General features: G+C 40.1%; 1 protein-coding gene across 2 annotated transcripts; it reads right to left on the reverse strand.

Moving 5' to 3' along the window:
* Window positions 1-248: 248 nt before the first annotated feature.
* On the reverse strand, window positions 249-10,035 carry LOC109477553. 2 transcript variants are annotated; one of them, XM_019778874.1, is made up of 13 exons: window positions 9,842-10,035; window positions 9,192-9,300; window positions 8,599-8,711; window positions 8,356-8,470; window positions 7,380-7,501; window positions 6,609-6,776; window positions 5,785-5,924; window positions 4,979-5,157; window positions 4,224-4,391; window positions 3,470-3,607; window positions 2,489-2,648; window positions 1,663-1,790; window positions 249-1,482 (listed from the first exon to the last, which is right to left on the reverse strand). In XM_019778874.1, the coding sequence occupies exons 1-13, from the start codon at window positions 9,917-9,919 to the stop codon at window positions 1,367-1,369; spliced, it is 1,734 nt and encodes a 577-aa protein (XP_019634433.1). In that variant the 5' UTR covers window positions 9,920-10,035; the 3' UTR covers window positions 249-1,366. The 2 variants fall into 2 exon arrangements, with proteins under 2 accessions (XP_019634433.1, XP_019634432.1); XM_019778873.1 differs by having other exon boundaries at window positions 250-1,482; window positions 1,663-1,788; window positions 2,460-2,648.
* Window positions 10,036-11,389: the final 1,354 nt, after the last annotated feature.

Below are 11,389 nucleotides of genomic sequence, written 5' to 3' on the forward strand. Positions count from 1 at the left end.
TTATGGGCACAGTTGCGCTTCAAATATCGTCTTTCACGATTTAAATTTTCTACCAGATGTTTTATCAAATTTAAAAGATAAGAGTTTTTAAAAAGATGGCATATACATGTACACGTAATGTTTATATCCCATAGCTAATGTTGCAACACATGTGATTTCTTACATGCAGGTACATTTGCATTCAGTTCAATCATCAACACAATGTGAAGTTCTTCAATGGATATTTGTTTATTTGAGTTATCATAAAACGTGAAAAGGAGGGCAAAGCATGTCCATATACAGTCCATACAAATGAGTTACTCAGAGTTACAATGTAGGCACTGAAATATTATATAGTTAAATGCAATCATTGCATACATTGTACATGTTTGATGGGCATGCATCTTAATGCCATGTATGGATGAGAAGACACAGAATTTGTCTTAAGCAGGAATAGAAAATGAACACTTAACGATGGAACCATATACATTTTGAGTTCAGAAAAGACAATGTTAACATTAGAGTGACAAAAATCAATGACAGAATTTCAATGCTCTCTTTATAAACATCTCTTAAAACTTGGCCACTGTGGCAAAGCTGCCTTATCTGCTGATTAAATACTTCAGTTACCGTAAGGGCATTTAAAGAATTAACCACATTTACCACATTTTCTTTCAACATAACTAAAAAAAAGACTATAAAATGCCAATAATGGGAAAGCAAGCATCTCATTCCATTGCAGACATCATCAAAGTTTGTATGTTGGTAGAACATACTGTGCCTTCTCAAAACCTGTAATATATTGTGCACAGCAGAATGTCTCTGTTTAATGTCGTATTTGCGTATTGAAGGATGACATCCCATCTACAGTTCATAAATCTTATGTCAGAAAAGATGTCATCTGCAACGAGCACAATTCTGATGCAAGATTGACCAAACATTCTAGTAAAACTGCAAAAAAGCCAAGTTTTATGCAGGCACATTATGTTCTGCCGACATGCTTTTAACCCTTTGTCTCCCCCAGACTAAAAATCCTGACTGAAAAATTGTAAGACTTGGCCAAAATAAGTTGCCAAGGGAGTTTGGCCACCATAGCTTTCATTTGCCCTCGCTACATGAAAATTCCTTCCCACTGACTCACTCTCCTGGCCAATTATTGACCCTATCTTTGCCAAAGTCTACTATCCATAACCCCTTGGGATAGCCTCTACCAGGCTTCAGAAGCAGCTGTACCTAGCAGTAATAGGGGGAGAGTTTGCCGCTCCTGAAAAACTGTACTCCCTTAGCTGACCAACTCCCCAGGCATGTTATCTGTCTACTTTCTACTCTTTCCCGCCACCTTTGAAGCCTGGTAGAGGCTACCTTAGGGAGGCCTGGTGGAAGCTATCTAACACCTTCCACAGCTCTTGGGACAGTTGGTGTTCATGTAGGCAGAGCTGGACGTGCAGTAGCCATTCTGGGACCAGTACCTGCAGTGGCGGTGGTTGTCGGCACATCCTGATCCTGATAGGACGGAAATGTAGTAGGTTTGAAGTTGTATAATAATGTTTATTGCAATTTCTTGCCTGAGGGCTAAATCAATAGGAAACCAAAAATAAGACAAATTCAAGACTACATTGATGCTACTGAGACAGCTTAGTAACTTAGCAGGCAATTCAAGGTTCAGCATAGCGCTAGCCTTACCTGTTGTCCCACCGCACACATTGCAGCTCCTCCTGCAGTTTTGCCTCATCCAGGTAGGGTTGCTGCGGCACTCGCCACGCCGGGCCCAACTGGCACAGTTACGGTTGTTGTCCTCACAGTTGGAGCCTACAGTCATAAAAAGCAGTACAGTTATGGTGGTTGTCCTCACAGTTGGAGCCTACAGTCAAATAAAACAGTACAGTTACAGTTGTTGTCCTCACAGCTGGAACCTACATTGGCTACAGTCATTGTGGCAAGTAGGTAGTCGTGTTGTTGACACAGAATCTGAAGGTACTGAGTACTATCTCCTATTTCCTCATTTGTACTCACACACAGGTGAAAATGAATAACAAGCTTCAGTTAGAGCTTCCACAAGCAAGCATCCTCTCATAAAGGGGGGGATACCATATTTGAGGAGATCCACACCTCAAACACATTAAGATTCCACCACACTTATCAATAAGAGTGGTGGTCCTCCCCGATATGAGTGGTTGAAAGCTTACAGTCTGGTCTCAGGGTTGACAATCCTTCCACAAATGAGGTGAATCTCAATAAATACAGTAAATAAAAGTTAAACAGTACAAAAAAAACGTTAGCCTTGCCGAATGGATACCCTTTAGTCCTGCTTTGAAGCTATAATGGTATAAGATCATATGTGAGGACAACTGTGGGGCCATCATTGTTCAGTTGTTTTTGAGGTCTGTCTTCAGGACACTTAGTAGGTTGTGCAGTGTCTTTCTTTTCTAGCTTTGTACTTGATGTATCTGAAAACAGTCCTTCAAAAAAATCTCACCAACCTTCCTCCTCCTCTTCCTCTGCCTCTTCCTCCTCCTCTTCCTCCCCATCCTCCTCAGATGTCCCAGTCCCGGTTGTGCACAGTTCACAGCTCTGTCGACAGTTACTCCTCATGTAACTGGCATAACTCCCTGTACAGTATCCCCGTCTGGCCCAGTCAGCACAGTGGCCGTTCTGGTCCTGACAGTTTCCTGCATCAAAACAACATCGGAACAATTGTCAGAAGATTATTCACACATTTGCCAAAGCAGACCGTTGACATTTGGAATGAGCTCATTGTTTTTTTTAATGACTTTCCAATTATCATAGTTAGAGAGATAGTATGTGTTTCATTTGTTTTTTGATATTGAACTAATTTTACATGCAACTTAGAATAGAAAAACGTCATTATTCATCTTTTAGAATTCCGCAGTACACATGTATTTAATGGTTATTTTGATATAGTACCTGTGACATCCTAGTAACAGAAAACAGGTATTGATTGTAAAAGGTACACCCCTATATGTTCTAACACTCCTACGATATGACCAATTATCCATTCTGTCCATGGTACTGATTTTGCCATCCCACAACTTTTGGAAACTTTCCTCTGGATATGTGCCCTGGGTATGTACTGCTCTTGATATCATAAATCAATGTTACACCCCTATGTTCCCACACCCTTATGTTCTGATATGATTATTCATCAGTGCTGTCCATGGTACTGATTTTGCCATCCTAAAACTTGTATTTGTTTTATTTTTCAGTAGACAACAAATTAGGGCTCCCTTTTTTTAACTCCTGGAGGTGTAAACATAATCAGGGAGCAGCACTGTCCATGATGCTAATTCTGCCATCTTCCAGTACTGGTCTTGACATCATAAGTCAATGCTATCAAATATGGTTACACACCTCCATGTTCCTAATACCCCTATACTGGTAGTCTGACAACTCAACCTATGTTTTGGCAACTCTAACCCTATGTCAGAATGCAGGGTTGTAGGAACATTGGGCTGTCGCCATGGTAACATACCGTTGTTGCCGTTGTCCTCCTCACTATCCTCGTCCTCCCCCTCTCCCCCGTCCCCCCCTCCACTGGTCCCCCCTACGTTGGTGCCTCCGCTGCCGTCACTGTTACAGTTCATTTTCAGAGGCGCAGTTCTGATCAGACCTGGGGGATTAAGTAAAGTTATAACAGTCATCTTCAACCGAGGTGAAGCATGATGTTTTGTGAAGTAGCTTATAGTGCCATGCGGTTTTGCTACAGCTTGCATTTGTAGCCTGAACCACACCGGTTCCCCCCCACTCTTCTCAATAAATGTGCTGGGTACATGGAGTGATAATGGACTGATGCCTTACTAATTATTTTGTATTATATTTCTTTGTTTGATTTGTAATCCGTGACCCAGCCCTCACCCTGGACCTCGTTGAAAAGTGGTCATATGTGTGACCGAAGAAGCTTATCCAGTTTAATTAAAGGCATACTACTACTTCTACTACTACTACTACTTTTACATGCAGAGGTTTGGCTCTTGAGGTTTTCACGATTAAAAATCTATTTACCAAGCCTTCCTCCTATTTCTTTAAAGTTCTTTTGAATATGATCAGCATTTTGCTGAAATAGAACTCCTAGCTACTCTAAATACAAATCTATTGAGCCATTTATTTTTTTAGTGGAAAGTAGGAAGTACAAACTTGGAGGGATTCAAAACTTAACTTTCAGCACTCTAAAGTGTCCATATGGCTATTTGTTACAGGGTTAGGCAGCAGGGTCAAGCCAGCATTACCTTGGTTAGAACAGCGGTCGACAATAGTGTTCCTGCAGGGGAAGACCTCCGTGATGAGTCCGTACAGCGTGGGGTCGTACCGGTACAACTTGTCCCTCGTGTTGACGTGGTTGTGGATCCCATCAGGAGGGTTACGGTATGACTCCACATTGAAAAAACTCTGTACCCCTGTGGGTAGGTGACTTATCATCATCATTATCACTGGCGTTATCCCTAAATGAATAGTAGAGGGAAGTTGAGGTCCCAGGCTAGGGCAGGCAAGACTCCAGCCTGGCACAGAACGACTCAAAACTGTGCCAGGCAGGACATTCCACTGGGAATGCATGGTACTTAAAACATAGCCCAGATGTTCTTTCATCGACTCATGTCTTATGTCTTATGAGTTATACTGCATTATAGAGTTAAACTTATACTTTTTATGTGTAACATTCTATAAGCAAATTTTAGCAAAAAAATAATAGGTTATTTGATGCTGATAAGCTTCTAATCTGTTGCTAAAACACAATGATGCACCTACTAAAACTAGATAACAGCAATGTTGTGGAAATTTTTAACTGTCATGAATGTATGAACAAACCATAGATATACAATATTCTACATGATCCAAAAATAGATCCCCAATTTTCATAAAATGAAATTTTATCAATGACATCAATTTTCTCATAGAACATCTGATTTAGACCTAGTCTAGGAAGTCTCTACACAAAAGTTTTGAATTATTATAACAGTTGATCAAGAGAGACCGTCTTAAGTACCTTCAGCGAAGTATTCTTGGATGGTAGTTTGTGCGTATGTGTTGTACCAGAGCCCCCGTGCTCGAGCACTGTTATACGCAGCCCTCAGCCTAGCCTGCCACCCGGGGATGGCGTATCTGGCACCCAGCCCATGGAGGCCGTGTGCTGACTCGTGTAGGAAGATGTCCTCTTCATGATACCTGTACACAATTTATGTTCAGAAGATATTTTATCCCATCATAATCAGCCTTTTCAATCTTATTGAAGCTAAACAATCAACTAAATCAGCCTTTGACACCATAAATCAATGTTACACGCCTATGTTCCCACACCCCTATGTAACATAATGTAACTTCTGAAATAATCACTCATCAGTGCTGTCCATGGTACTCATTTTGCCATCCCATAACTGTTGGAAATGTTTCTTTGGATATGTGCTCTGGGCCAGTTCTGATGTTGACATTATGAATCGATGATAAATCAGCTTAATCAGCCTTCTCAATTTCAATGAAGCAATGAACAATGAAGCTAAACATGCAAAATTCACATAGTTTTTAATTACATATAACGTCATATATTGTGACTCCAAACAGTTACACTAAAAGAAATATTGTACAGTGAGAAACTTGTCTATAAGTGCCATAACTTTTTGCACACTCCTAGATTAACAAATATGAAGAAAGCCTTATTCCCATTGTAGGTGGGACACTAGTGTAGGAGTTAGGATGACTCTACTCACTCGCCTAGTGATGTCTCTGAAGTCTTTAGGTCTAGTTTCTGGTCACTAAAATTAAGACCTACTGAAGGTTATGATGTTGTTTTATTACCTGTCCCGCCCGCGCCCATAGCAGCCCACATTTTCCTCACCCCCGGTAGACACGGGATGCGTCTCTGTCGCTCCCAACCCACGCGCCCGTGAGTTCCAGCTCGCTCCAAGCCACGAGTGTTCGGGAATATGAGTTGTTTGCTGGAGGAGAAAATTATTTAAAGACCAAGCAAGAAATGTACCTCTTCTGCAGCTCTTTTTTTAGAATTATATACATACTAGCACATCAACAATTTTCCCCACATTTCTAATTGCTGAACTAGAAAGGTAACATTTGCAAAGCAAATACATAATGTTTACCTTCGCATGTACTGTACTGTACTACTGCTTACTCAAACACATTCATATTATATGGTGACACGAGCCCAACTCTGTCCAGCTACTTGCTACATAACGTAATTCAACACCACTAGGTGTCTGAAGAGCACAATATTTTACCATGGTGACAGCCTCTGGTCCAGGTCATTGACCTTATTTGTTTGAAGAAGAAAACAGAACAAAAACAATGATCATCAATAATGTCTTCCATCTGCAAGGAAACTGAGTGTACTGAGGCATATCTCTGTTTTTATGCTGTTTCCCTAGTTTTGTACATTTTTACATCCAAGAATGGTATGTATAGGTACGAGTTGGCAGTGTTTCTCGTGCAACGCATCACACCGCAGCAAAACCCAACAAATGCAGAAGTAACTACGCCACCGCAGGGCAAAAAAAGTCAGGGGTGTATGACCTGATTAAGACATTATTGAAAAATATTGTGTAAAACATGCCAGCGGGACAAGGGCTAATATCAAGATACAATAGCACAGACAATAGAATGGCTACCTCTGACACAGACATGAGAGCATGTCTGCCATAACGGTCAAAGAAGTTGTCTCTGACATCCCGACGGTCTGCGAACAGGAATCGCACCACGTAACAGGCACGACGGAGGGCAGCGTCAGGCACACGGTTGGAACTCAGGACAGGGATACCGTACGCATGAAGATATTTCTGGAGATACAAAATGGTATGTGAAATCAGTTAGAGAGTGTTCCAAATGATGAAGAATCTACGATAACAAGATTACATGATAGGCTGAGCCTCATGATGTTCGATTGTCTTTTGACTTTTTGACTCCTAGATAGTATTTTTTATCTGTGTGTGTTTGTCAGGATGTTATTTCCCAGACCTTCTTATTACATATTGACTCAATGTGTCTGTACTGTCTGTGAGTAGTCAATAAATAGAGAGAAAAGTATAGATTTTGTCACTGATTAGTGCTGTCCTTGGTACTGATTTTGCCTTTTCACAAGTGTTGGAAACTTTTCTTTGGATGTGGGCCAGTACTGGATAATTAGAAAAGTTCCAAGGGACTTGTTTATGCTTTCCACATATTCATTGTCCTCTGATATGTATTCAGTAAAAATACGTTCTTGGGTGTACACAGAACATTTGACAGCATGACAGGGTGATTGGCCACATTATGGAACATTCCATATCATGGTCCAGCAATGTTGCATTTCAAAGTGTGGTTCTTTCCAAAATATGCCTCGGAATAACATGTTTGGAATAACATATTTTGGAATGCAAGATACGTATTACACACAAGAGTACCTGGTAGAAGTAGCTGAGCCTCATGGAGCTGCGGATAGAGGCTGGTACTGCGGAGACTCTGTCACAGTTCCAGGAGCTCCAGGCACGCCCGCGGCCCCGCACACGGCCCTGGGGCTCAAGGTCTGTGGTGGGAAAAAAAACCCATAAGAAGAACAGTTTATTGCATGACAATGGTAGCAGATACAATGTATGGCAACTTGTATAATTATACAATCTTTATTGACACAACAAATTTTAGTCCAATAAAAGAAAGCATTTGTCATCATATTGTGAACAATCTATGATAAAGTGATGTTCATCTTCCATAAACTCTTGCTAATATCTAACAAGTTTAAGAGACTAATCTACTTAGTACTTAACAAAATAACATTGCAGAAACTCTACTTATACATATTTCGGCTGCACGATTTCTTGGAATTATGTGCTTCAACAAATAAAATGTTACAATAGGCCACCCCAGTTGGTTCTCAAATTTGTAAGAACTTACAAAACTGACAAAACGACATGAAAACAGAGTCTGAAGACCAGGGTGCTCTCAGTTTTAAGGAGTGAATTCAGTCAGATTCACATTTTCCTCCCAGCCCTCTGCTTACACGATGTCCTCTTGCTAAGTTTACACCTTATACACCTTATATGTCCAAGAACCACACAAGGAAATTACTTGGTCTGCCCTTGAGAACTTCTTTACTGGAGACCTGTGTCTTGTAATGTGGAAGAGACACCGAGTTAAGTTAGCCCCAAACCCCAATTTTTCATTTTCATTAGATTTTTTGTCAATGTTGCATCGGAATTTTGCAGGTTGCAGACAATATTTTTTCTGACATAACTTTAGGAAACTATGGACAAGTGTTAACCTTAAATGTGCGAATGCAACCTTATATGAAACTTTCTGCCAAAGTGCTATGCACAATACATTACGGATTTTGTGCAGGTGCAGTACGTTCTGCCGACGTCCTAGTTAAGATGTTTGACATACCCAGGTCATGTTCCAGCTGTACCAGCAGGTGATAGGGAGCAGGTGAGGTGATGTTGGTAGCGTTTGTTGAAACGTCAAAATCATCTGTAATGTTTGACGCCAGTCCAACGGGGTCCTGTCATTCATAAAGATAGATTGCAAATAATGCAAAAAGAAGCAAAAATAAGTAAAAAAGTAGCAAAAATAAACAAAAAGGAGCGGAAACAAGCTTACAGATTTGAAACAGGAGCAACAGTTACTTACTGGTGGTGGCTCCAGCCAACAGTCAATGTCAGTCTCACTACAGTCACAGGTTGGTCCCATCCAGCCATTGTTACAGATACAACTGCCACAACCGCAAACACCACGCTCAGGACCTATAGAGGGAAAATGGTTTTTGACTTTTATGCATGTGTGGCATGTTACATGTACTATGTTACCATGTTACCTTATAGTTTGCTATTGCTCAAATGCATTGAAAAGCTTATGTTGGGTGCTACCAATTCTTGGTGGGGGAACAACTCTACGATCTGATGTGTTCCAACACAAGGTTACTCAGTAGGGGTTATTAGAACATACTTTATTAGGTACTACATGTACATACAAGCCTTCTCAGTACCTTTTGGCAAACATAGATATGCCGGGGACATACTTATTTCTTAATCTGAAACATAAAGGTTTAATCCAACAATTATGAAATGAATGTGTTTATATATTCCACTAAGATTGGTGCCTATAAACAACAACAACAACAACAACAAAAAAAAAACGCTTTGAGACACTGGCATACTCTATGAATCTATGGTAGAAGAGAACATTAGATTTCAAACCCACTAACAGACAGTCTGGCAACTTACCTCCACACTGTAGTCCATTTGTGCCATTCCCACACAGTGTTGGGTCACATTGCTCCAGTTCGTTCCAACCTTCAGGAGATGCTACAATGCAGGGATTTTCTTCTACATTCTGGAATGCAGAAAGACATATTCAAAGTTAGTTATGATTATGCTTTGGTATGGTGGCATCAGTTGAGATAAACTTGAGGTCCTATTGTCAACATATCTATGTCAGAGTAGGCAGTCAGAACTTTAAAACTTTGACTCTTGTCAGTTTAGATGAATGGATTGACTTGAAATTTAGGATTTGTAAATGGAAAACTGCCCTACCACACTCTTCTTCACCAGTCACCCACTCCACACTGCCAACTGAGGGTGTGCTGGCATGCAGGGCAAGTGGTTGACTAGCATGCGCACCAATAAGCCCAAACACATTAAATCAACTTACAAAATATCCTGATTGGAGTTTCTGTGGACAAAGACTCCAATCAGAATCTTTACCAGTAGAATCGCTGATTCTACCAGATTGGAATCTCTACCCTGACATCTATAAAAGAAGCTGATTTCAATTCAAAATCTTTCCACTTTTTTTCTTTTGCAAAGACCTGCTTAACTTCATCAATGAATAAAGCTTTCACTTACTTTGTTCACATAAGAAAAGACTCCCTTACCTCACTGACAGTCAGTGAAGGAAAACTCCTCACTTCCAAAATTGCACCAAGAAGGCAGAATTGCAAAAACCAGTTCATGATGATGCTTCAGAATTCGAAGACTGGACAATGCCAAAGTTCTGCCACCACAATGCCACTTGTTTCTGATTGTGACTGACTGTACACCTGACTTATATAGCCGAGCGTCTCAAAACTGATTTATTCTGAGAAGGTGGCCGGTGACGGAGTACACCATTGTTTTCACCACCTGAAGTGTTTACTGATTGGCGCACACTGATTTGTTTGTTTACACAAGGGTGGGACGTGTTTATTATTCACACTCACCAAGGGGCCTGTAACCTCTAAATGATTAATTACTGAGAAGAGTCCAAGACAAAAATGCTGATCTTGCTATTTTTCAACAAGTTTCCAGTTGTATTTTATGAAAATCCTGGCTAAGTCACACCATTTTGTCTATGTTTAGCTAGATCTAATACATGACATTGTAATATAATACTATAATGTTTGTTATATAAAACATTGACCAAAAACAGTGAATTCGTTAGGATTAATTGCTATTGTACACAGACCATTTAAAGACTTTCAAAACAAGTTAATTGGATGTTCCTTTGTGTTCAAACATGGGGCTTCTGGCAAAGCTAGTCTGCAAACACACTGACACTACCAAGTGCTCTGTTGTGACTTTTGGGCAATCTGGCATTTGGGTCTGCAATACGATAAATATGTCTGACTCAGTAACGTTAAATGATAAATTCAGGATAACAGATAATGTACTGGTTTTTGGCTACTAGTATTTAGAAAGCCGAGATCCTTGGTTTCCCAGACCCTTACTTTTGTACTTTCATTAATTCGTCCTTCAACTCAATGATGTCAATTTGTAATTTCTCCAGACCATTAAATGCACCCAAAGTGATGTCTGGGCAGTGAAACTGGATTTTCAAAGTCAATTTTTCTGGTCATTGATTGAAAATGGTTGCTTGTTTTGTATCATAAGCTTGGAGATTAGTACTTAAATGTATGTAGTGTGAAAGGGCTTGATTGAAGTGTTAATGCAATTAAGTTTATTGTATTGATTTTTCTATTGGGGCCACCATATCTAAATTTACTTTGTCCGCTTACGTGTGGTACCATGTCAGACTGATTCTAAGTAGAGATAATGGACTTGTTTGTGTCTTGAGGCCATGAGAGTCTTAAAAATAGGGCAGAACTGCTGATCTTCTGGTCTTTCAGTTTGAGAATGACATTGCACTTGACCAGAGCAATTTCTTTGGATGTGTAATAGATCCTCAGAATACACACACAAGTCTAGTAGCTGCTCTATATTCTACTTCCAGTTCACTCCTCTGATTGCTTCTGATTAATAATAGTGAACATTAGTCTGTCGCACTTGTAACAACTTGTCGCATTATGTGACATTTTTTATCCGAAATATTGCAAAGAAAAAAAAATTACTGGGTGTAATATTCTTTACACCACTGCAGTTCTTTCAAGCTGTATACAAGGGCGGAAAACTATTACGGCGTTTATATAATATAATATAATACTGTG

This window comes from Branchiostoma belcheri, unplaced genomic scaffold, assembly GCF_001625305.1.
Source record: "Branchiostoma belcheri isolate BF01 breed outbred unplaced genomic scaffold, Haploidv18h27 scaffold40, whole genome shotgun sequence".
Taxonomy (NCBI): domain Eukaryota; kingdom Metazoa; phylum Chordata; class Leptocardii; order Amphioxiformes; family Branchiostomatidae; genus Branchiostoma; species Branchiostoma belcheri.

Bases quoted from the DNA above. Each gene is read 5' to 3' on its own strand.
- LOC109477553 (XM_019778873.1), bottom strand. From the start codon at position 9,919: ATGAACTGGTTTTTGCAATTCTGCCTTCTTGGTGCAATTTTGGAAGTG. The intron at 9,301-9,841 runs GTAAGGGAGTCT...TCTGCATTCCAG, and splicing joins CTTCACTGACTGTCAGTGAG to AATGTAGAAGAAAATCCCTG. The intron at 6,777-7,379 runs GTACTCTTGTGT...TTGTATCTCCAG, and splicing joins GGCTCAGCTACTTCTACCAG to AAATATCTTCATGCGTACGG.